Source organism: Syngnathus scovelli, chromosome 1 (genome assembly GCF_024217435.2).
Source record: "Syngnathus scovelli strain Florida chromosome 1, RoL_Ssco_1.2, whole genome shotgun sequence".
NCBI lineage: Eukaryota > Metazoa > Chordata > Actinopteri > Syngnathiformes > Syngnathidae > Syngnathus > Syngnathus scovelli.
This window is the reverse complement of record NC_090847.1, coordinates 26553751-26578340: the sequence shown is the minus strand read 5'-3', so window position 1 is coordinate 26578340 and position 24590 is coordinate 26553751. Positions and strand designations below refer to the sequence as shown.

Below are 24590 nucleotides of genomic sequence, written 5' to 3'. Positions count from 1 at the left end.
TGGAGTGAAATTAGATATTTTGGACTCACCTGTCTCTGTGATGCCCCTCAGCTGCTCCTGGAACTTTTCCACCTCACCAGCCAGCGACCTGTAGATGGCGCTGATCCCCAGGTCGGACGATACGGAAACGCCCGACCAGTCTTTGGTGGGCGGAGGAGCAGGAACTGTGGCGAAATTCTGTGGCGAAGACAAATTGAACTTTTTTCCCCCAGAATCTTGCTATCCAGCTTTAGCTACTAGTACGATATTTGTTTTTACGTGTAAGGAACAGCGTGAAATTGAAAAACCAACACATTGGCACTTCTCTCGTTCATAATCTGACAATCCGAAATTTACTTAATGACACTCACGGCTCACCTTGACACCCTGCAGGTGGTCGTCGGTTGTGGAGAGTTGTGTGAGAACGCTCGCTCTCTTTCGCAGTTCTTCCACCTCCAACTCCAATTGTCGTATCAACATGTTGGCCTGGTTCTCCGCCACGCGCCGGTTGGCCTCCATGACCTGCATCAGCTCAGCCTGCGCTCGCTCGATGGTCGCCATCAGCGCCGAGAACATACAGACGCTGTCCGTCGTGGCCCGCTCCACCACCAGCTGGGTCCAGACAAAAAATCCAAAAGAAACTTCTCAAAACAGATGGACAATTCTCCCCAGTGGAACGAGTCGAACAAAGCAAAGTGCGCGTAAAGGACAGACCTCCAGTTGGGACACCGATGTTCGGATCTCTTCGATCTTCAGGAGCCTTTCTTGGATCATCTCCCGAGTCTGCTGCTCCGTCTCTTTGAGCTGGGCCTGTATGTGCAGACGAAGCACATTAATTTCATAAAATTTTAATAAAAATTGCTATTTTGGGAAACATACATTGAGTCTTATATTGTATTTTTTTGTTTTTTTTTTGTTTACAATGTTTCAACTGTAACTGTGGCTCTCCTTGCTCACACGAGGACCTTCATTGCTGAGAGGATTCATCTTTATTTACCCACCTGCTTCTCTGTCCACGCCGCTTCCACCGTCACCGTGTCGTGACCGGAATGCGTCTCGACCTCGCAGTTGGGACAGATGCACTCCCCGTCGGTGCGACAGAAAATCTGCCACCAAAGACCGCAATGAATTTGTTGCCGCTGTCAACAAAAAGTGTGCAACCGTGCGGTTACCATGATGCCCCTGTGGTGAAGGTTGCAAAGAGGAATGCTGTGTCCGCTCGCCGCCCCGCTCACGGTGAACCTTCTTCGGCTGTAGGATTCGACCAAGCGCGGGGGCACTTGGGGGGGTCCACCGGGTGCAGAGATTGGACTTTGGACCGGGACGGAAGAGGCCGTGAAGGATGTGGACATGAGAGTCCCGGGGATGGCTTGACCACCTTGTTTGTCAAACAACAGTGGTCATCAGCCCAGAAGCGCCGCCTAAATTCTAAAATTTCTTCCGACATTGTGGAGCTCCAACTGACCTTGCTCGTTGATGCTCACTGGCAAGCTAGCGTGGGGTCGTGGCAGCTTCCTTGTCAGTTCGTCCAACAAGTCGTTGGGCATGGCGCACTCTCGCCCTTTTACTTCCTTCTTGTCCTTGGCCATGCCTCCTCCCTCTGCCCCTCCCCCAGACATGGCCCTGAACTGCTCGGTGATCTCACGGAGGGTCCGGTTGATCTGGAGGTCCGGACGCTTCTGGAAGGTCCTTTTGCACAGAGGACACTGACATACCTGCAAAGGGAGAAGACATGGTGATGTTTGAGTGCACGGCAGGGGATTTTTGCGGAGTCCCTCAAGGATCTACCTTAGCCCCATCCCAGTACTGGTTGATGCAGGCGACGCAAAAGCTGTGGCCACACGGCGTGGACGACGGGTTATTAAAAATGTCCAAGCAGATAGAGCACTGGAATTGGTCGATTGACAGCAGACCACCATATAAGGACATCCTGCGGAAACACACAAGTCATGTGATCAAACAAAACATAATCTTAAAAATAACCTCGGAAATGCACCGACAATGAAAATAAACCAGTTATGAGACCATTTTGAAAAAAGTGGAGACGTTTGAATCAGAGGTAAAAAAATCGGGCCCAATGATCGCCGACCCAATTTCGTAGTCCAACTTCAAAACCCAACCTTGAGACGAGGGCGACATGTGCGAAGGAGTCCGAGTCAACACACATAAACACGTAAATCTGATTAGGATGAAGCGAAGATTTTAGGAATGAAGCGGAGTGAGATTTTATCGCATCCCAAAGACCACATTCTGTACAAAGTCAATGTTTTTAATATGTTGCTCTTGTCAAGCTGGTTAGCTCCATTCCCAAAAAAAAAAAAAAAAAAAACTTTGTCAAGCTCAAAATAAGCCAAAAAATACACGAAGACCTAATTACCATGTCAGCAAATTCCTGCTGACGTCAACAACATGACATTTACCACTGTTTTGGTTAAGCTAGTTGGAGTCATAACACTCTTAAATACGATAACCGGCAACAATAATATTTTCAGAAGAAAAGGTTGAATGAACTCAAACCAGAGAATGAAACCAAAGACATGAAGACATTTGATAGCTTCCTTGTTTCAACCACAAATTCCTGTTGGCCTGCCTTCAAATCTCCTCCCGCTGATGACAACCACTTAACTTGACAATTAATTTCCACTTGATGCTTTACTGATGGTCGGGAGTGTGTACCTGATTCTCAAGGGGTCGTCTCTGACGTCGACGCGGCCCTCTCGTGGATATGGAACCGCTCTGCTGGGAGCCCGTCGTCAAAGTGAGAAATCAGGGTGTGTGACGACTGCGATTTTCCCTCGAGGCCACGCCCACTTGAGTGTCAACTTCCTGGCTCAATGTGGCCAGACTGGTTGAGTTGGGATAACTGGGCACCGCCACCTTTATTTTGGCCAAAACAATTTCTGCTTTTTCCCTTGCGGGGAAGGCTTTGCAAAAATCTTTCAAAATAGAATTTTAGAGTTTTGTGAAATTATTCATGCTGTATTAACTGAGACATTCCTTTGTATGTGTGTTTACAAATGAAATGCATCCATTTATTCTACACTTTATTTCTTGCGGAATGGGTCTAACTTTTGTGCACTATGAACTTGTCATACAGTCGTGATGATGCGTTTCTACCACTACGGCTCTTCGAGGGCCTCCACCACGGCGCTCAAAATGGCGGCGACGGCCTTGGCTCCGGGGTCAGGCAGGGTGAGGCGCTCGGCTGCGATGTAGCTGGCTCTGCCCGCCTTGGCCGCGAGGCTGCGAGTCGATTCGGCGCCGTCGGCTGCTCTCTAGACAGCGGCGCGAGTCTGTTAGGTTTCTCGCATGCTTGCGCAATCGCGAGCAGCAATTGGAAAACAGGTTGAGGATGTTTTGCCGCACCTGAGCAGCTGCTTTCAGCGCGGCCATCTCTCCACCGGGGGGCGTGCTGTTAACTTTCATCAGCTCGTCTACGGCGGGGCACAGAGCGTCTAACTGCGGCGGGAGAGGACAGAAAGCGGCTCGGGAAAAACAAAACAAAAAAGTGCTGAGTAACGTAGAGCAAAAAACATTCCAAGTGACTCACCATGGTTCTGTCTCCCAAATCAGCACCGCCATATCTGTTGATACCAAAATGGATCCATTTTAGCATTGCCGGTAATAAGTCATCAGATTCTTTCAGGGTCCAGTTTAGTTGAACCGTAAGCTAATATTCTGCTGGATAAATCACAAAACTCTAACTGTACCCTCTACCATCATAGTGGAAAATTGTTTAATTGTTTTCTCTGTCCTGACAGGAGACGTCATCGGCATTGATAGATGAGCAAAGATCGTTTGTAGTAAATAAATCATTGTCTGACCATGATGCCTGCTGATCGGCACATTGGTTGAGATCAAGTCAAATACTTAGACTCACCTTCTCATGGCCTGCATCCCTGCATGCACTGCATTGGCCCATGCTGCAGCGTGACTCCGCCCCCCGGTCATGTGACCGCTCGCTGCCGTGAGGAACAAACTGTACAACTGACAAAGACATCAATGGGTGAAAAATGCGAAAATTCTTAAAAAACAAAATAAAATCTTAATTACTTACAGCGCCTGAAGACCCGCCCATTTTCTCCTGAACCAATCCAGCAAGGGCAGACAACAGTTGACCGGGGCAACCGGGGACCACGTGACTCTGGAGCCACACCTGAATGGCTGAGTGAGCATTGTCTTTCAATGAGGTGTGGTTCTCAAACGGAGACCCGGGGACCCCAAGGATGCTGCGAGTCCTAATATGGAGGTCCGTGAAAACAATTGGTCACCTTTGGCCGCCTGCGCATGAGTATTCCCACAGTCGCCGTCCCCAGAAGCACGGTCCAATGCGTTGAGCTCTTCCCGGTATTCCAAAAGTGTAGAACACACCCTCTCCAGCACCTTGCGCATCACAGGACTTTGGGGTCCTAGCAGGGAGGAAAATTACCAGTAAACAGGAAGTCAAGGAGAGGACACCTGAGAGGACACCTGAGAGGACACCCGGTTCAGTCACAAAGGTGCAACGCTCATCACGGGTTTAAAAATAAAAGCTGCAGACACAGAAATTATTCCATGAGTCTCAACCTTCGAGCAGCACATCTTGGGGCGCTCCTTTAGACATCGGGGTCGGGTCTGTGAGGTAGCTGCGGCCACTCGCACAACCGCCGCTGAGGTTCGGCCAGGCGGGGGCGCTAGTCTTGGCATCTAGATGAGAACGGGAGGGTAACATTGTAAGCTTCAAATATAGCGGCTCCTCTGTTAATGTGCTCATTGTGTTTTAGTAAAGTACCACGTTCAGAATAAACATCAAGGGGAACATTTGATCACATCACATTTTATAGTTGCCTATTTTAAAGCGTTGTGTCTCCTTTACCAAAGAGTTTAAGTATTTCAGGATTGGCCCTCATCAAGGTCAGCGACATTCCAGCCATCTCCAGTGAGGTCATGAAAGACCCGGCCATCACCCTGGCGACCACCATCCCACGATTTTCTGCAAGCATTTGGACCATGAGTGCTGTGGGTTATTTTTGTTCATTAGCATGTGATCAAATGCGTCATCACCCAGACAGAGGATGGCGGCACGAGTCACCACGGCCATCTCCAGACGTGACAGCGCCCCGAGATTGTTCACGCAGACAACGAGCACGTCACCTTTGTCAGAGTGGCACAATGGCTCAGAATAAAACACAAATGGGAGGTCGCAAACACGATGCCCGGCCTACCAGTCCGCAGATGCAAGCACGACTGACTCGCCACGTCAGTCATGTGATCAATCATGGCTGACACCACTTCGTCTGCTGTCGCCACCTGGTGGGCAGAAATACGAGAGGGCATCTACAAAAGTTTTGCTCACTTTGGGACTCACCTTTGATCTTCTGACCCCAGGCTCCCCGTGGATTCCTGCACAAGACAAACAGCACTTGGCCAAGGAAGTTCTGTTTTAATAAAAATAGTGCAGCAATCTTGGCTAACTAGTCACACATTCAGTTATCAATTTTCTTTTTAGGGGGCATCATTATGTGAATTTGGGGGGGGGGGGGGGGTGACTGCACATCAATCTCCATGCTCACCCAGGCCGAGCTCCATGTCACCTGGAGGAAGCTCAAAAGATGGCCGACAGCCCGGAACGCTGCACGGAGACAAGCTGACTCCCAGCGTACCTGGAACACAACGCAGCGTTGTTTCCTGCTAGTCGGAAAACGGGAACAATCCGGCACGGAGCCTCACCTATGCCTTGCAAAACCTCCGTCACCTTGGCAACGATATGGACCAATGAGCAGCCTTCGTCCGCTAAGGCACCTGCCAGCTAAAGTAAACGTGTCATTACACCCTCCAAATGTGTTTTTGACACTGGGGGGATATTTTGGCGTTTTTTTTTTTTTTTACCTTGTGAATGAGAATAGTGCCACACAAGCCCCGCTTCCCGGCCTTACTGGGGCAGGTGAAAGCGCAGTCGTCAGCGACGACCACCATTTCAACATCCACCCCGTGGTTGCGGGCCTGCTCTGCGGCCAACCCAAAGTTGAGGCGGTCTCCCGTGTAGTTCTTTACGATGAGAAGGACCCCGGATGCTCCTGAAGGCATGATTCATCATTTAAAACCAGGTCACTGCTTTGATTGTGTTTAGGCCAGCAGATTGGGAACAACAGGTCAACTTACCTGCACCGTGTAGGCAAAGTATGGCAGCCAAGATGCTGGCAGGAGGTGGAGATGCAAAGACGCCTCCCGCGACTGCCGCCGACAGCATACCAGCACCCACGTAACCTAGACGCAACGTTTTCAAAGAGTTGCCATGTGGGCTGTTTGAGAGGTGTTAGACGTACCCCCGTGTGCAGGCTCGTGTCCCGATCCTCCTCCTGACAAAAGCGCCACTTTGCCGCTCATTTGGTCCAGGTCTGAGCGCAGCACGACCCGGTGGCCCCGCAGCAGAGACAGCCCGCTGGAGGCCCGGACGAGGCCGCAGAGAGCCTCATCAACGCAGTCCTCTGTAGAGTTGATCAGCTTCTTTGGGGGCTGCAACACAAAAGGAAAAAGTTTGCATGATTCGTACGACATGGACTCAAATTGAGTACATTTTGTTTTCTGGTTTGTTAAACAACACCAGCCTTGGACGATCAATCAATAGCTCTTTAATTCGGAACAATTAGAGATTGGTGACATACATCACAAATTCTGCCTTCAGAGAGAAACAAATAGGTATTTATTAAAAAAGTGTCCACATTATGAAGTTTGTACTTTGCAACCACAGTAGTTTTTAACATTTCTGTTGGGCACTTTAGCTCCATAAGTCAATATTGTGAAATGAGCAAGTCTAGGCTGTCGTTCACGCACGGACTTTGATCTCAGTCTGCAAAAACGTCTCTTTAAAAGTGTCAAAAGTCCTCATAACAAATACAAAAAAGCGTGAAAGTGCTGGACTCTAAGACTACCTCTTGAGACTCTGCATTTAAAAAAAAAAAAAAAAATTCTTACCTCCATGACAAGTTGACAACACTCGTGGGCGCGCTCCCTCTTTGCTCAGCGTGTGACGTCACACAGACCCAACCGGATTTTCTCCCTTCGAAATAAAAGTAATCAATCGGTATAGTTATCAAATTAAATGTTTAACGATGCGAGAGGGTGACCAAAAATGTTTAGAGACCTTGGATTTAATTCACGACCTGTATCGTATTATTTTTTATTTTATAAGCAAAAAAAAAGAGCACTGGTTTGCTGGGCAAAACTTACGATTCAAACCAAAATGTTTCTAGTTTAGTGACAAATAATGTACACGTTCATATGGCGATCGGATGAAATGTAAACAAACCGATGCATTGTGACTGATTTTATCACGCTACACGCCGGCAGTCTATTATGTGCATATAAAGCGATTATAAACAGGCGTAGCACCGCTCAGTCGGGTTGTCCCGAGCTCACATATCGAAGCAACCCCCGGCGGCGCGACATGACGCACTGAGCTGAGCCCAGCTCGCTCGTCCGCTCAACCCAGCTCGGTTCAACTCATCTCGGAACCGTCCGGAGCAACATGCGCCATGGCGAGTGTGGAGACAGCCGCCGAGCACGAGCGAATTCTCCGCGAGATCGAGAGCACGGACACAAACTGTATCGGTCCGACGCTGCGGTAGGTCTTCGTCGGCCAAAACTTTAAAATGACGACGTCCATTATCGGACAGCTAGCAAACACGCCTTTTTTTCTTAGCTGATGTTAAATGATAAAGAGCTTAGCTTCGGCGAATGAGCTTTTGTTCACAAATAGATGTTGGTTGGCTACCTTTAGCCGATTGCGCTAACTGATTATAATGTCGGTCACTGCTTTCGGATGTGACATACCGGTGTGTCGAACCCGAAACATTCGGGTTGAAAGAAGGCTACACTGCTCCACTTGTTTGAGTGGCTGGCAAGTGGAAACAAGTGGGGCAGTATTTCTGCCAAGTGTGTCAAATCCAAGAGTTCACGAACAAAGTTCCGGTGTCGGAGGTAATCAGATCACATCTTCCAGCACGGTGTTATAGTGGTGAACACGTCTGCCTTACAAGTCTGAGGTCATGGGGTTCGAATCTCAGCGCTGGCCTTCGACATGCAAAAACATGCAAGTTAGATGAATTGAAGTTTCATAATTTATTAATGCTACTTTATACATCTATGTCTTTCAAGCGCCTCCAGCTCATCCGTGACCCAGGATAAGAACAGAAAATCAATTAATAGATTGCAATGCAAGCGTCCAATCACTGAATCACATTACATTGACGTCATCGCTTATGCCGCTCATAGCCACTAGGGGAGGACATGTCAACCGAGTCAAAGGTAGGAACTATTCAATCCATTGAAGAAAGCGTTCCTGGTTGCGTGAGCAGGAGGAGACAAGCAGCAACATTCTTCTGATGCGTTTTGGAGCCGCCCAATCGAATGGCAGTGATGGCGCTAATGCTTTGCTCATTCGATGACTTGACTGTTGTGCTGTGGATCTTCAGAAACTCAGTTATCGCACACCTTATTTAGTTGGCTGACGCACACACACACACATCCATTGTACTCCTCAACACGTTGGCCACTTCCTGGTCGATAGGAGGCTTGGGGATTTACGCAGGTGCACAAAGGAAAAGAACACAGGAAGAAGCTCGTCCTTTGTTGCTTAAAATAGAACCGCGAGCCTGCGTCTGCCTTCCTGCTCCTTCACCTCCCAACCATCTAGTGCTTCCAGTCTGCCTCCCCGACAGGAACTCACATGACCCTTCTCCCCCGTCTTGTCCAGGTCGGTGTACGATGGCCAGGAACACGGCCTGTTCATGGCCAAGCTGGATGCCCGGATCAGGAACCACGACCGCGAGATCGAGAAGATGTGCAACCATCACTTCCAGGGCTTTGTGGACTCCATCACGGAGCTGCTGAAAGTGCGCGGCGAGGCGCAGAAGCTGAAGGTAGCGTGGGGGTGAAGACGAGGGCAGACGTCATATCACCTTCCTCACCTGTCGCTCCTTTTTCACACTTCAGAGTCAGGTGACTGAGACCAACAGGTCTATTCAGGGCGACGGCAAAGAGGCAAGTCTCCTCACCGCCACCCTAAACCTTCACCTCAATTATCCTCACAACTTTTCCTGCTCTTGTGCAGCTCATGAGCTCCATGGAGGAGCTGAGACAGTGTCGAGTGCAACAGAGAAACATTGCGACCACTGTCGACAAACTGACGCACTGCCTGCCAGGTAACACACACGCACAGATAAGCACACAACCCATCCATCAGGTCCTGACACAAACTTTTTTTTTTGGGGGGGGTGCCAGTCCTGGAGATGTACAGACGCCTCCAGGAGCAAATGGACGCCAAAAGGTATGACAGCAGAGAGCGTCTCATGCAAAGCACATGTCCGAGCAGCAGGTGGTGCTATATGACCTGCAAATGTAAACTCGAATCCAAACTCAATTCACCATTTGTGTTTCTCTCATTGGAAACTTTACACAATTTGACGATTAATTAAAAATCTTTGTGGGGATGGGCGGTATAAATTATTTGGATTTTTTCTTATTCAGTCAATCTTTGGTCTCTATTGCTTGCGAATATCAATCAGATTATTATGACACACTGGAGTAGAATGTTTTCCTGTGAGGTAGTTTACCAACCACCCACGAGGTGGCGCCAGAGCACTAGGAATTTCTTCCAAATGGCCCGTTCCTGACCTGAAGACAGAAGTCTCTGCTCATAAATGAATGCTTTGTTTGTGTGCTTTTTTGTGTCCCCTCTGAGAGCACAGAGCATCACAAGGTCAGCCAACGTTGACACATGCACAAATATGCGTGTGTGTGTGTGCGTGTGTGCGTGTTCTGTGATTGTGCTAATTTTCCCCTCATGTCTGAGAGTATTGTATTTTAAAAAAATATATTTTCGTGTGTGTTAGGTATTACCCAGCTCTGCGCACCTCGGAGCAGCTGGAGCAGACATGTCTTCCAAGGGCAGGCCAGTACCGGTTCTGCGCCATCATGGCGGAAAATCTTCCCAAGTTGCGGACGCAGATCCGCGACACGGCCATGACCCAGCTCAAGGACTTCCTGGAGAGCATCCGGAAACACTCGGACAAGATTGGAGAGACGGCTATCAGACAGGTATGTCGGGACGGGGGCCGTGGCGGTCAGACGCTGGATTACCTCTGCGCGCGTTGACAAGGGCACACACACACCATTCATCAAGCGTCCTCTCATAGTTGTGCGCACACACATGCAGAAATCTGCTTTTCAGCACTTAGCTCATTGTTTTTGTGTTTTCCAAGGCCAAGGAAGCTCCAAGTGGAGGCCTCTTGTTTATTTGGGGAGTGTTGTTGGGTGAAAAGTGCAGGAAGAGGTGGGGGGGAGGGGGGGGACGGGAACAGGCAAGGAACGGTTGGCCAGGGACAGATGAGCCTCCGAGGAAAAGCGGGCCGACTGTCTTGTCGAGCTGCGCAACCGTGATCTGAAATAAATACAACACCTTTTATTGGTCTATCGCCGGCGGCTCTAAAAATGTTCCGAGCGGTTCGAACGTTACTCATGTTTGTCGCCATTGTTCAGTCACAAACTCGTCTGTCCCGGAACGTCTTCCTTTCCATGTCCTCATCTTTCCATGCGTTGGCTCTCTCGTCTCCTCTCGCGTATTTACTCGGAGAAAGACGCCGGGTGTTCGGTAGTCCGAAACACGCGCACGCGCGCTAATGGGAAACAGATTGTTGGGTCTGTGAAGTGGAAGAAGATTGATTACCTGTATTTAGTTACTGAACACACACATGCGTGCGCGCGTGGCGGAGAGTACCCGCTGGGTCGCCATCATAGAGAAAATGCAGCGGCTGCCCCCCGGCCGGCGAGCCGCGTCTGCCCGCCGAGTTCACCGCCGGCCGGGGGCGCACCCCCCGTCTGGAGCTTTCCTGTTTCTGACCCGCCGAATCGATTCAGTGACATTGAGCGGCGCCGTGTCACCTTTCTAATGGCCGCTGATCCGTTTGTGGGTTTCAGGCCCAGCTGCAGCGCTCTCTGGACAGCTCCACGCAGCCTGGGGTTGTCGTGGGCCGGCGCCCCGGGAGACAGCCGGCGGCCGGCAGGGTCACGCAGAGCAACGGGCAGGTCGACAGGCTGGAATTGGACTCTGGCGTCCTGGATTTGGGGGATGAAGAGGAGACTGACCAAGTGAGTCACACACACACAACAATTGGACTCGGTTGTTTCAATTTGAAAACGTGTGCTGAAGTGAAAAGCAGAAACAAATAGCGGAGCATTAATGGGAATGTGGGAATTAACGAGGATGTTTACTCGGAACTTGTGCCACTATTGCCAAAGTGCGGGGACAATGAACTCCTCGAGTTGCCCCTGGCGGGATCCGAGCTCTTTTATGCCGCCGACGTGTTCGCGTTCAAGGAAGGCCGAGCACAATGCGGCTGAACTTGTCACCCTGGTGCTGCCATTCTCTTCGCAGGTCCCCGTTGTCCCTTTTGGCTTATTTACGTCCTGTAAACTGGCCCGAAGCCTCGGCTCCCACAAAGGCTTGACCCCGCGGTCGCCGGGGTTACGGCCGCGTCGGCGCCCGTGCCAACCTTACGCCGTCCCTGCCCCTGGCACGTCTTCCCCTTCCCGTCATTCACGGCTGTCCCCTTGAGTCTCTTCTTCCTCTGCTCCTTTTGTCCTCCTCCTTTCCTCCTCAAGGCCTCGAGATTTTTTTGTACCTGCTTTCCCCGTCTCTGGAATGTCATCGTGCCTCCTCCTATGTTCTCGTGAGTGACCTCAAGCAGTTCAGTCCTCAACAAGCACTTCCTGTTTGCTTGTGCGCAGGTGACCGGCGCCCAGGATTTGGTGGACTTCTCACCGGTGTACCGCTGTCTCCACATCTACACTGTGCTGGTGAGCTCATCACACCTCCTGGACCAATTGGAACACCTTGGTTCCGAACCTCTCGGCAGCTCAAGAAAGACGTTGCGAAATGATGCGACACTTGGGTAGCTGCTTCTATGGAATTAGCGACGAGCGACAGCGGCTCATCACATGTTGCAGCTTGATGGGAGGGAAAGTTCCGATGAAGCGGAGAAGAAGAACCTGGCTGAGGTCCAACCAGGTGGCCGCAGTGTGTGTGTCATGTCAGTTGGAGTGTATGGGTGGAGGTGTAGCCTGGGCCACAACTGAGTTAGCTGCACATTTTGTGTGCGCGCGGCTGCAGGCTCTTTGGGGTTGTGACCGGGGCAACACATCGACTGAGTCGACTGTTTCTGTTCACCGTATGTGTGTGTCTGTGTGTGTGTACGTGCGCTCTCTGGCAGGGGGACAGGAAGTGCATGAACTTTGACAGGAAGGAGAAAGTGAGCGATGGCGGGAGGGAGCCGAGGGAAGAGAGAGGTTAGGGAGAGGCTAACTGGGTGACATGACTGCGAGGAAAGAGGTCAGCGAAAGGTTTGCTGCGAGCGAGAGCGCGTTAGCTACACGCTAGTAGCTGACAGTAGCCTGACATCACTTAGCGATACTAATGCCTTGTTGTTTTTCTCCCCCCACTCCCCGCCCGCCCGCCGGGACCCCGAGGTGAAAAAGGTTAAATCTTTCAGCACCTTCTCCTGACACGGCACACTACTTTCCCTGCTCCCTACCACTTGACCTCGTTATCTACTCGCTGGTCTTATCCGCGCGCCGCCCCCTCCCCCGCAAAAGAAGAGCAGCCGTGATAAGGTGCCGCGTCATGGAAGGAGGAGATACTAGCGCTTTTAGTTTGATGCTGGACGCTTCAGTCCAACTTTATCTCAACTCCAGGCGTGCGTTATCGCAACTTTCCCATCACAGAGTCATTCTGGCCTTCGACGTCCGTTTGGTCACATCCTCCCGGCGCATCTCACGAGTTTTAACACCACGGCACGCTCCCACTTGTACCTGTAATGTGTGTTGCAGGGCTTGCGTGATGTGTTTGAGAACTACTACCGAAAGCAACGGAGGAAACAGGCTCGCCTCGTGCTGCAGCCGCACTCTAACATGGTATCACGTCACTTTGTTTGTGTCCACACGCACGCACACACCCCGCTAACCGCACTCCAGTAACGTGGATGACAAAAACTGACCACCTTTTGAATCTCTCAAATTCCAAAAGTATGCTCATGTGTTGTACTCCCTCCTAGCATGAAACTCTGGAGGGCTACCGACGCTACTTCAATCAGATCGTCGGGTACGTCGGGTCCGTTTGGACGTGACGCGGTGACAAAAGTACGACGACATCACCTGCAGCGTATGCTCTTCTCAGGTTCTTCGTGGTGGAGGATCACGTGCTTCACACCACGCAAGGTTTGGTCAACAGAGCCTATGTGGAGGAGCTGTGGGAGCTGGCGCTGTCCAAAATCGTGGCCGCTTTGAGGACGCACTCTGTAAAGACACACATGACGTGAGCGGGAAAAACACGCGTGCAAACACGTACTGATCCCGAGCGTGTGTTCGTAGTCTTACTGCGACGACCCGGATCTGGTGCTGGATCTGAAGAACCTCATTGTCCTCTTTGCTGACACACTTCAGGTACTGAAGCGGAGCGGCTTTCATTTTGTCGCCGCGGTGACGTGTAATTAAAAGCCGCATTTTGAACGAGCACCTCTCGGGCAGGGCTACGGCTTCCCGGTGTCGCAGCTCTTCGACATGCTGCTGGAGATGAGGGAGCAGTACGGCGAGATCCTCCTCAAGAGATGGAACGTCACCTTCAGGTACATTTGACACGTTCCTGACCTTGCCAGCCTTTCGGAGGTTGCCCGGTCAAAAGGGCGCACACCCAACAGTCAACACAGCGCTTTGTGGGAAATGTCGCCCTTTTTGAAGTTTTAACGAGCGCCCCGAGGCAGGAAGTGTTTTAAAACCACGTCCGCAACGTTCAGGATGGGTAGTGGCCCTCACAAGATGTGTGCGAGGGCACCGCACGCCATTGTTCCTCCGTCTGTGCAGTGACACCAGTGGGACTTTGAGAGGCAGCGTACAAACAAACATGCTGAAAGTGTTTTTTTTTTTTTTTTTTTTTTTTTTTTGCTTTTTCTTCTCCCCCCCTGCGTGCACACGCACGCACACACGGGAAAGCCACAGGAATGCGTTGCATTGTTGGAGAGGGAGCACTCTCCGGTTCATGGCCTCTCCATGGAACGTTGGAACGTCCGAAGTCTCGAGAGCCAAACAAGAAAGGGGGTGATGAAAGAAGAAGAGGGTGGGGGGTAGGGGGGAAGAAAACCTCAAGCATTAGAATGACACCCCCTCCCCACTCTGCGAGACGACTGCAGCCGACTTCTCGCGGCCTCAGCAGAAAAGACGTTTGCTCACCTGCATCTCCTTCCACAGGCAGGTGTTGGACCAGGACAACTTCAGTCCCATCCCCGTGTCCACGGAGCAGGAGTACCGACACTACACCTCGCAGTTTCCCCTGCAAGACCCCGAGCTGGAGAAGGTAGAGGGCGCTAGAGGCCCGCCGATCCCAGCTTTTCAATTGACATGAAAATGTGCATTGTTGTGTGCAGCTTCCCTTCCCCAAGAAGCTTCCCTTCTCTGAGTTTGTGCCAAAAGTCTACAGCCAGCTCAAAGAGTTCATCTACGCTTGTCTCAAGTACTCTGAAGACCTGCACCTCAGGTACACGTCGCCTCTTTCCTCGCCTTCATCAAAATTCCTCGCGAGCCCGCTCTGGCCTCCTTTTTACAAAAAGCGCTCACCCGATCTGACCGCGCCTGAGACCGCTTTCAAGACAAAAAAGCTGTGAAGACATCCCCCCACCCTCCTCGGTGGGTGCAAAGTCCGGTCGTGGAAACGGACGAAATTGACCGCGAGGTGGAGCTGCGCTGGCGACGCCATCCGGATTTGATCTGCGCGCTCGTACGCCGGCTGCGGCGCGTGCGTGCGCTGGTTACGCTTGATGTAACAAGGAACTCAAACAAAGCGGCTACTTTTCCACTGAGGAGACGAGCAATCAGGGAACATCTTGCACTGTGCGGCGGGAGGATTCCACAAAGCTGGCACTGGGCCACACACACACACACACATAGTTAAAATCCAATTCAACTACAAGGCATTTCAAAATAGCGCAATCATTAAACCAGACAGAGCTATAAAGAAAATAACGAGCACAACTTTACATTTCGGATGCCCACAAAGTTCCTGGACTGAAAAGCAAACGTTTGATTGAAGATCATTTGAAGTTTGCCCCGGGAGCAGGTCGGCGTTCCTTTCCGTGTGACCTTTGCGATTTATACGTAGCTAGCCGCTCGAGATGTTGGGGGAGCATTTGGGCTACTTGAAGAAAGGCTGGAAGGTTAAAAAAGGGGCGCAAAGGTGTTGAGCCGCGAAATCCGAGCGCGGCGTCGGCGAGAAAGAACATGCGGCGAGCGCTTTTTTCATGCGTACGTCCATTTTGGCGCTTTTCCTTCTTGCAGCTTCTGTTGCGTTGTCAACGCTGGCTCTCTCACATTGGGCCCTGTAATCCAGCCCAGACGATTCCTCGCATTTAGGGAAGCATATGTAGCGTTTAAGTAGCTGCTTACGTGCCCTCTGGCCTCTGGACGCCGCCGTGCTGGCCTCCCCCTAACTGCAACAACCTCCCCCCTCCCCCGCCCCTCGCACATCTGTTGTGGCGGCGCAAACGCAATGAAATTTGATCAAAATTCTGCGGTGCGTCCGTCTATATTTGTGCGCTTCAAGGGTTCACTCGCGGACGTTGACTTTTTGACACGCCGCCGCCGCCCCCCCCCCCCCCACACACACACACCATGCCGCCTGGGGTGAGCTACAGTTAGAACTCGCAGTGTTTCCAAAAAAGTACAAGAATCCTAAATACATTCCAACAATTAAAAGCAGGGGGGAAAAATTCCTGCAGAAGTGCAGAGTGAGCAGAAGTTTGCGTGTGTGCGTTTTCAGTTCCAGGCACAGACAATCGAGTGAATTGGCCGGAATGTGCTTATTAGCCGCAGGCCGCTGGAATTGAACTCACAATCACACATGGACGCAGCACAGAGCAGAACCCCAAAGTTGTTTGCGTCGTCCTTAATTAGACTCCATGTTTGATGAGCATTTTGCTGCCCGGTTGGTCTGGAGAACGCGAGCTTTGGCCCAGACAGACGATCCTTGAGCAGACTTCCAAAAGCTGTTTTTCTTCAGCCGGACACGCAACGCGTTTCAAAGCAAACAAACTCGAGAGTGTGCTGCTGCAGACTCGCTAAGCGGCTCGTGAACTCGGAACGTGAGATTCTTGGAGAATCAACAGCTGAGCAAATTGGAAATAATTTCAAGAAATAATCATTTCTTGCCAAAGGATTTTTTTTTTTTTGGTCGCGTTAATCTTTGTGTACTTTCTCAGCTCCACAGAGGTGGATGACATGATCCGCAAATCCACCAATCTGCTGCTAACCCGAACCTTGAGCAACTGTCTGCACTACGCCATTAAGAAGAAGAATGTCGGGCTGGCTGAGGTTCCTGCGCCTGTCCTTGTCACTCTTTGCCATTTTCTTCAGCATTGTGATAACTAGCTTACTTGTGCTCCAGTTGGTGCAGGTGATCATCAACACCACCCACCTGGAGCAGAGCTGCCATTTTATGGAGGAGTTTATATCAAACATCACCAACGTCCCGTCAGACACGGCCAACGCCACCAAGCTGTACGGGACCTCCACCTTTAAGGTGAGCGTTTGCGCCAACCCGGCCCGCCGTTTGACGGATATGCCCGTCACGACCCGTCTGCTCTCGCAGGACGCTCGCCACGCAGCCGAGGCGGAGATCTACACCGGCCTCAACGCCAAAATCGACCAGTTCCTGCAGCTGGCGGATTATGACTGGATGGCGGGCGTGCCCAGCGGCGCGGCGCCGGCGCCCAGCGACTACCTATTGGACCTGGTGGCCTTCCTGAAAAGCACCTTCAGTGTCTTCACCAACTTGCCCGTGAGTCATCAGAGAGAGAAATCGAAATCGTTTTGCAAAAAGAGTACGCCACCCTTGTGGTGGCTCATACAACAAAGTCCTGCGTTTACAAAGCAGTCTTGCACATTCAAGATGGCCAACATGCTTTTGTAGCCCCCTCGAGGTGGTGTCTACATGAACGCGCGTTAGCGCCACACGTCGACGGGACGTTACGAGGCGCTCGCGTCGCTTTAAGATCATTAACGCCACGCCTGGCTCAGCTCATTAACGCGCTCAGCTGCAGATTACGCCGCCGCAGCTCAGATTATCGACTCCGTGGCCACGCATCGGTGCCGACGCAACACACCGATACACTCGACGCGGTCGTGGTGTCGCCATCGAGCCGGTCTGATTGTTGCTAGAATATAAACACACGCACACACACACAGGGCGGTGGAGCAAAGTGTTTTTCAACACTTCTAAGGAGCTTTACTTTCCACCCCCACGAGCCCCGGACGTGACCCTGTCACACACACACAGAGTGGGGCCGCCTAAGCAGATCGGATGCTGCGGATCAGTAAATCTGAGTGGCATGACCCTCTGAAATGAGAGAAGTGGAGTTGCTCACACTCGGGGCCCAAAAGTCACATCCTGGTAGCGTTACCGCGTGACCATGAGGAGATCGTTACGTAGCGGAAAATCGCTTCGCAAATTTAATTCCGTTATGCGACCGTTTGCAAACAGAAGCGATTTAGTTCCCCTTATATAAATAATAAAAAAACACATATATAATTAATATAATATATACAGAAAATAAGAACCTACAGCGAGTTATGTTTACCTTGTTTGAATGAGTTTAGTATTTAAAAAAAAAAAGACATTTCAGAATCGCCCTTAAATTTCAGCCGAAATCCAAACAGACACAACTTTCTTGTGAGTAGTCTATTTGTGGTTTATGTCTCTCCCCATTCAGGGAGCGCCCGTAGAACATGCTATCTTGCCGGTGAGTATGTGTGTGTGGTGCCTTGCTAACCCCTCAACGTTTGCCCTCACGTTGTGGTCCGAGACTTGAGCCAGCCAGCCAGCAGCATGTCCAGGAGCAGTCGTGCACGTTTGTGTCATGTGTGAAGTGTTCTGACGCAAATGTGGGGGGGATGATAGTGGTAGTAAGAGGCGGGTTGAGTCCCAAATGAAGGCCCAGGTAGCAAAAGCACGGCCCGTATGTCAGTCGGAACCGTGCCAATACAATTAGCTCGTTTCACGCTCAATCTCACCCTATTATGACTGACCCAGAGGTTGCGTGTGTGTGGACATCCGGTGTGTGTTCCTCCGATGTGTGTAATTGGATTTCCACGCGAGGTGAAGCCGTCGTGAACTAGGGGTGGGCCGGAAGATCGTGTTTCAAGCTTCTTCACACCCCTCCCCCTCAGCTCCCCTGGCAGCTTTTTAACAGTGTCTGTTTCTTGGTTAGGGCAAAGTGGCGCAGACGGCGTGCATGTCGGCGTGCAAGCACATCTCCACGTCGCTGATGCAGCTGCTGCTGGACCCCGAGGTCAAGCAGATCTCCATGGGGGCGCTGCACCAGCTCAACGCCGACGTCGACGAGTGCGAAGGTGAGCGCTGGTGGATGACGGAACGTTGCTCATGTCCATGACACTCGTGCAAACTCGTCACACCCTGGCCCACCTGGACACGCCTTTTATGTAAAGCCAAACATTTCGCATAGGGATACGACAATACGCATTTTATGCTTACAAAATATCCTTTGGGCAAAATTTTGGGGGATTTAATTGGTTAATCTATTCTGTGGATTTTCGCTGACTACGGAAAATGGGGGTGCAAAGTACATGACTTTTTTTTTAAATCCGTGCCGCGGGTGTAGTTTGTATTCTGACCCAGAGGGGGCACTGTGAATCAACTTCCACTTCCCGCCGGGTCAAAATCGGAACTTTTTCTCCCCAAAGACACAATTTAAAATGGATTAAAAGGAGACAAAAGGCGCAATGGGATGAAAGGGCCCGAGGGAAAATAGGATTAAATGAATGAGGTGCGAGGAGGGAAAAAAAAGACGAATTCGGCAGACAAAAGAGAGAAACATGCACGGCTGAGGGGAGCGAGGGAATGAAAACCAACGTGGACTTTGAAAGGGAGGGATTAGAGGTGAACTTTGGGCTTCAAACGTGTATAGAGAAAGATGGCCGCCATCAAGCTCCACGCAGGAAGGAAGCGACAGACATCAGACGAGGGGGGTAAAGGAACAAAGAAGGAAAAAGGAAATCAAAGTTGAGTCGCTGGTGTCGGCGTTCAGCGGCAAAGCCGCCTCTTGTGTGTCACGGGGTCACTGGAAATGGCAGGCATGTAATCGGCACCGTGGTGCGTAGGGGCCGCCATTTTGTGTCAAGTGAAAGCCTCGTCGGGAAACACCGGTGGTGTCCAAGCTACGGCCTGAGGGCCATTTTTGGCCCGCTGTTAATTTTTTTCAAGCCTATTGTAGAAGCGACACGGAAAACTTGTTTTTGGATGCAAAGTTCTACAAAATTGCTTTTATACCGAGCTTTTCCAGATGAGTCAAACGTTTCTGTGCAACAAATGAAATCAGCGCAGCAATTGGCGCGAGTCATGCTTTTTGACTGACAGCCTTTCATAGTAAACAAAAGCAAACCATTGAGTTGACATCATCTTCACAAACTCTCTCTCTCCGAGGGCTTAGCGCCACGAGTGATGCAATCGGTACGAAAATGAGCTGACTCAGCAGTTTCATCGGCAAAACTAAATCTGCTCGCGCTTACTTCAAGGGCTGCGCAGTATATCGAATAAATATCGATGTCACGATATCGGTAAACATCATCGAGGCTAAAAATGTCTTATTTTGGGTACGCTCATTTTTCACACGCAAAAAAAGAAAATCCAGACTACTTTCAATCAAGGCAGCACAATTTCACGTTGGCCCTTGTGGATTTTTTGAGAAGCAAAAGCTTGGCCACCTCTGTTCCCTCGCACACCTCTCCTCTTCCCCGTGGGCTCGTTTGCCAAGTGACGCCGAGACCCCTGCTAGCACTCCGCACGCACCAGCATCACCACAACAATGACATGCTACACACGGACACACTCACGCACACATACGCACTCTCCCCTCTCTGACATGACTTGAACAGCCACCCCTCCCCCCTCCTGCTCCTCCCCCCCGCCCGTCATTTGTCTGCCAATCTGTCCTGATGCATAGCGAATCTAACCAGGTCTTTTATTCTTCTCTTTTTTTTTATTCTTCCCTCCTCCTCCTCCTCTCTTCCCTCGCTCCGGGGGTGGACCGTTTGTATTTTTCCCACAGGTTTTGCCAGAGCCGGCCCGGTCGCAGGCTTCCAGGGTGACACGTTGCTTCTGGCCTTCAGTGACTTGAGACAAGTAGGTCTTTGTCTACGTCGTCGTTGTCGTCGTCTTCTTCGGTCCTTGCTGTCTCCCCCCCCCACACTTCTTTCATCCTTCCGCACATCCTCCTCCTCTCCTCGGACAAATGTCCATTAAAAGTCTGCAGACTTCTTGGGAAGAGAGTCGTGTTTTACTTCACTTTAAATTTTCTTGCTGCCCTAATTTTATATTCAATCAATCCAATTTTTTTTTGTATTTTATTTTATCTTCAATTTTGATATTTTTAGCCAAATTCTAAAAAAATATATGGCAACTTCCATCGAGATGAAAATAAATAGCAAGGAATCTGACAGGAAGTCTCCCGGCTCGGCGTCTCACGCGGGCCCAAACAGAATCGCCGTTGGTGTTTTTTGGAACTCGGGCGGCTGAGGTCGGTCGGCTTGTGTGCGCGTGACAGCGGATGACGGATGGGCCGGCAGGACGGAGCGGGAAGGATGAATGAGGTGACGGACAGAGACGGATAGCCCTTTATCCCCGCTGTCACAATCCCGCTTTCTCCCCGCCTCGCTTCTCTTTCTGCGCCTGTCGGGATGATGCAGTGCCTCGGCTTCATCCTCCTCTTCCTCATCTGGTCCCTCCTTTTCCTGCCTCCCGTCCATCTCCTTCCTCCGCATTGTTTCCGACGCCATTCTCATCACGTCAAAAGGAGCTTTTCATACCTCGCATGTGTCACGTGCCAGCGCTTTCACAGGCGCATTCTTCTCACGCGGGCTCGCCGCTCCCGTACGCCCTCCGTCGAGCCCGCCCAGGAACGCTCGATAAATCACGCTGACGGGGCCCCGTTAGCCGCTTGCTCCCGTAGACATTTTTCTCTGTCAATTATGTCACGTTTGAAGAATTCTCTCAAGCCGATCAACGTGACTGATTAGATTTTCCCATTGATTTGACCGGCTGAAGAAAAAAAAAAAATCAGATGCGGAAAATCTACTCGAGTGATGCACTTGCGTATCAAATCGATTTTTAAACCCTGTATGAAATTGAAAGGCCATTAATCTATTCCAGCCCCCCCAAAAATAAAAGCGCTGTAGGAGAATGTCGAGAAATACACAGGAAACGGCAGACATTGTATCGGTGGCTCTCCTTTCCCACACGCGAGGGCATCTCAACACCTAAATTGCTCCAATTTAAAAAAATAAATAAAATAAAAATCATCTTCGCAAAGGCAGAATTGGCATAGCTATTTTTCGACTGGACGCAAACGCGAATGTGTTTCGTCGCACGCTAGCTCGCAAGCCGATGTCTCGGCTTTGGCGTCGTTTTCGATTCGGGTCCCGCTTGTGAATGTGGCGGCGTGTTGATGCCGAGTGAAAGCGTCCAGTCAGGTGAAAGTGATACGTACAGGGTGGTCTCTCGACCTCGCTCCCCCTCGCTCTCCTCGGGAGGCCGACACTTCCCTTCAAGCGTGTGAGCGCTCACATGGGGCGGTTAGGGGGGGGGGGGTTCGCCATCAATAGTGGGGCGAAAAAGGCCGAAAGGGAGGATGAGCAGCAGATGGACGTGTAAATGCTCGCCCGCCGATCCCGTGCACACACGCAAACGTGACTGTTTTTACAAACACAAAATACGACACTTTTGATGGACAAAGAAAAGCCTTGATGGACCCCCCCCCTCCCAAATTCCCCTACTTCCTTTTTGCTTCCCGGTGTGTGAACAAGCGTATCAATAATGAAAAAAAAAAATCCTAATTTGGAAGTTTAAAGGTCAAATGAAGTTCACCCGGAAACGTGAACGTGCGTTTTATCCCGAAATCGGAACATCCGCCGCAACTTTAGCCTACTGTTTGTCGATCATATATGAGGATAAGCACTACTTTTATCTGCGGTGAAAGGGTGATTATGTGATATCAGAGAGACACACACGCCAGTGCAGTGCAGTGGAAGGTCAGTGGGCTCACTGGTGCCAGGGAGGGTGGAAACTTGTCTTAAGACCCCCGCAAGTCTCTTATCTGATGCCACATGTGTGTGCGCATACAGCAGCTCGGGCTAACGCGGCGCCCGAGATGACGGCGCAAAGTAAAAGCGTTCTTATCTGCCGGGATTTATGACTTCAAGCTTGTGTCGGTGTGGGAGAGGTCGCCGCGCGTTCTTCTCGACCCCCGCCTCAACTTCCTGCCCCGTCTGTGGCCGGGCCTTATCGCCGTGACGACGGGTCAGCCAGTGGTCATGACAACATCGCCGCTCGAGGGGCCCGCCCGATGGGACGGGACGGCCGCTTCCGAGCGATAGGCGCTCGGCATGCGCCTGCGCCTCGGCATCGGCTCATTGTTCCGTGCTATCGGACGGGCCGATAGCACCTGCGTGCGCGTGCGCTTCCTGTTTGCGCCACGGCGGCCATCTTGGTTGGCGATGATTAGTAAGCCGTAATTACGTTTAAGTGTCGGTATAATTTTTCATAGTACAATATTTGTCTCTATTTCTTCGGATTTATAACGTAATTATAATTCATGAACCAATTATTTAACTACTTTACTACCCTTTATACTCCAAGTTGAATCCAACTTGCCCTTAACTTGGCAAACGTGCGCAAAAAGATGGAGTCAAGGGAAAAAAAACCCCGTAAACGTTCAACTAATCATTTCATCGTTGTCTACTGGCGTATATTTGCAAATAAATTCATATTTTGCCTTTCCTTCGACATATTTTTATTGTTTTAAAATTTCAAAAAGTGAAAAATATATTCGTGTCTAAGTCATTATCAGACTAAAATATTTTTTCTTTCTGAGTCTACCTAATATTTTGTCTCTGGAAAGTCCTGTCACAATATTACCTAGCCCTATTTTTTATTTCACTCCTATTTTTCTATTGTTCACAATGAACCAATTGTAGAAGTTCAAAGGTGACCAAATAACCGAACGTTTTTATTTGGAGAAGGACTGGCCTGTACCTTTGGTGCCTCCTCGCCGCCGTCTTGCGGCACTTTTGTTTGCGAGCGGTCGCGCCGGCGTGACGCCGCGCGCTTCGCCCGCTCTAAGGCACCGGCGGCTGTCGTCCAAGTGGCTTGTGTATTTCCACTCCCTTCCCCCAACATGTGGTTTCGCTCGCCATCCCTCTGCATCCCCCTCGTCCTCTCTCATCCCTCGCTCACATATGGTTTCTCTCTTGTGTGTTTGGTGTTACCCGGAGTTCACTGGGGCTCCCGGCTCGCGTGTTCTTAAAGGCGCGGATCGTGCGTGCGCGGGATTGGGGGCAGGTTATGCAACACTTTGAAACGTGGGTCACTTATTTTGTTGTTGTTATTGTTGTTGTAGCTGCTGGAGCTCTTCACGCAGTGGGACTGGTCCAGCTACCTGGCCGACTACGGCAAAGCCAGCTGCAAGTATCTGCGCGTCAACCCGCACGCCGCGCTGGCCGTGTTGGAAAAGTGAGTGGCCTGCGCGCCCCCGTCCTCATCCTCAAGCGCCCTCCGTCCGCGCGCTCAGCTCTCTTTTCTCTCTCTCGTGTTTGTCGCGTGTCGGCAGGTTGTCCAAGCCGTGAGTATTGTTTTCCGCATGTACGCGCAAACGACTTGCAGTGTCTAGTTTGTTCGGATTTGCTGCCATTTGAATAACGTGGATTTAAAAAAAAAAAAAGTGCAATTAAGGTTACTGATACCTTCGCATGTGGGAAAGGAGAGCCACAGTCACAGATGTTTACGGAACAGGACGTACGGGACCCAATCTGACTACAGTAGAAGTTGGTCAAAGTTGCATGTTGTGCACATGTTTGTGGTTTTTTTGGGGTGCTGTGATTAAATGCCACAATCCCAAAAGATGCATGACAATAACAACGCCGACTGAAGTGGACCATTACAAAAAAATTACAGTTAGCAACTCTTTGCACAACTCCTGACTAACATGCAACCAAGTATAAGGCTTTGAGGTGACTCTACTTTTTTTAAGAATCTAATTGCTACAAAGTGAGGAAACAGGTGAGAATAAGAAGAGTGTGGATTTGGCGAGAAGGTTTTGGCAATGATCGCTTGCGTGATAGGCGCACAGGGGACTATCTGCACTTTGCTTTTTAGTCAACAATCATTGTAAAATATGCATTGAATTCTGTCGATGGGCGAAATTGCTATCAAGGCCTAATGTTTCATTTTCCAAACGTTTCTTGGCAACTCCTAATTGGGCAACACTGATTCTTCTGTGTCTCAGGATGCGGGAGAGCAGCAGGAAGAACGTGGTCTTCGCGCAATTCCGAAAGACGGAACGCGACAGACAGAAGCTCATCGACACCGTCATCAAGCAGTTACGCAACCTCATCGCACAGCACCAGGCCTGAACGGACACCCGCGCACCTCCCTCCCGCACAAAAGCCACATCTATGCATTCTCACCGACGGGGATTTGTTTCTTTTCACTTCACAATAAATGTTACAACACTTGTACGTGA

General features: G+C 50.5%; 3 protein-coding genes across 7 annotated transcripts in view; 1 reads left to right on the top strand and 2 right to left on the bottom strand.

The window, feature by feature from the left end:
• The window catches only part of LOC125985077 (E3 ubiquitin-protein ligase TRIM39), a 4789-nt gene extending 1985 nt beyond the window's left edge, over positions 1 to 2804 (bottom strand). Inside the window, exons 1-8 of the mRNA XM_049747570.1 lie at positions 2656 to 2804; positions 1768 to 1909; positions 1445 to 1694; positions 1152 to 1357; positions 981 to 1085; positions 694 to 789; positions 358 to 591; positions 30 to 177 (exon numbers count right to left, since the gene is read on the bottom strand). Of these exons, the coding sequence (XP_049603527.1) occupies positions 30 to 177; positions 358 to 591; positions 694 to 789; positions 981 to 1085; positions 1152 to 1357; positions 1445 to 1694; positions 1768 to 1908 (1180 nt within the window). The 5' untranslated portion in view covers position 1909; positions 2656 to 2804. The remainder of the gene's footprint in view (positions 1 to 29; positions 178 to 357; positions 592 to 693; positions 790 to 980; positions 1086 to 1151; positions 1358 to 1444; positions 1695 to 1767; positions 1910 to 2655) is intronic.
• Positions 2713 to 10006, bottom strand: tkfc (triokinase/FMN cyclase). 4 transcript variants are annotated; one of them, XM_049747625.2, is made up of 19 exons: positions 7792 to 8031; positions 6934 to 7018; positions 6285 to 6474; positions 6121 to 6225; positions 5848 to 6035; positions 5689 to 5767; positions 5532 to 5621; positions 5327 to 5361; positions 5184 to 5268; positions 5023 to 5112; positions 4835 to 4951; positions 4546 to 4665; positions 4251 to 4388; positions 4037 to 4143; positions 3860 to 3966; positions 3530 to 3563; positions 3346 to 3438; positions 3075 to 3254; positions 2713 to 2856 (listed from the first exon to the last, which is right to left on the bottom strand). In XM_049747625.2, exons 2-18 carry the CDS (start codon positions 6937 to 6939, stop codon positions 3099 to 3101), a joined length of 1740 nt encoding a protein of 579 aa, XP_049603582.1. In that variant the 5' UTR covers positions 6940 to 7018; positions 7792 to 8031; the 3' UTR covers positions 2713 to 2856; positions 3075 to 3098. The 4 variants fall into 4 exon arrangements, with proteins under 4 accessions (XP_049603582.1, XP_049603570.1, XP_049603592.1 ...); XM_049747613.1 differs by lacking the exons at positions 2713 to 2856; positions 7792 to 8031 and adding an exon at positions 9859 to 10006 and having other exon boundaries at positions 3011 to 3254; XM_049747635.1 differs by lacking the exon at positions 2713 to 2856 and having other exon boundaries at positions 3011 to 3254; positions 7733 to 8031.
• Positions 7151 to 24590, top strand: exoc6b (exocyst complex component 6B). 2 transcript variants are annotated; one of them, XM_049747525.2, is made up of 23 exons: positions 7151 to 7582; positions 8714 to 8879; positions 8953 to 9000; positions 9071 to 9161; positions 9241 to 9286; positions 9852 to 10056; positions 10936 to 11106; positions 11746 to 11814; positions 12844 to 12927; positions 13068 to 13114; positions 13190 to 13310; positions 13384 to 13455; positions 13540 to 13637; positions 14257 to 14362; positions 14433 to 14542; positions 16260 to 16371; positions 16445 to 16579; positions 16649 to 16837; positions 17769 to 17798; positions 18267 to 18408; positions 20124 to 20197; positions 23469 to 23581; positions 24354 to 24590. In XM_049747525.2, the coding sequence occupies exons 1-23, from the start codon at positions 7494 to 7496 to the stop codon at positions 24478 to 24480; spliced, it is 2445 nt and encodes an 814-aa protein (XP_049603482.1). In that variant the 5' UTR covers positions 7151 to 7493; the 3' UTR covers positions 24481 to 24590. The 2 variants fall into 2 exon arrangements, with proteins under 2 accessions (XP_049603482.1, XP_049603490.1); XM_049747533.2 differs by lacking the exon at positions 17769 to 17798 and having other exon boundaries at positions 7157 to 7582.

Bases quoted from the DNA above. Each gene is read 5' to 3' on its own strand.
- tkfc (XM_049747613.1), bottom strand. The intron at 6,226-6,284 runs GTACGTCTAACA...CGTTGCGTCTAG, and splicing joins ACACGAGCCTGCACACGGGG to GTTACGTGGGTGCTGGTATG. The intron at 5,113-5,183 runs GTAGGCCGGGCA...ACTCTGACAAAG, and splicing joins GTGCTTGCATCTGCGGACTG to GTGACGTGCTCGTTGTCTGC.
- exoc6b (XM_049747525.2), top strand. From the start codon at position 7,494: ATGGCGAGTGTGGAGACAGCCGCCGAGCACGAGCGAATTCTCCGCGAG. The intron at 13,311-13,383 runs GTAAAGACACAC...GTGTGTTCGTAG, and splicing joins CCGCTTTGAGGACGCACTCT to TCTTACTGCGACGACCCGGA. The intron at 16,580-16,648 runs GTGAGCGTTTGC...CTGCTCTCGCAG, and splicing joins ACGGGACCTCCACCTTTAAG to GACGCTCGCCACGCAGCCGA.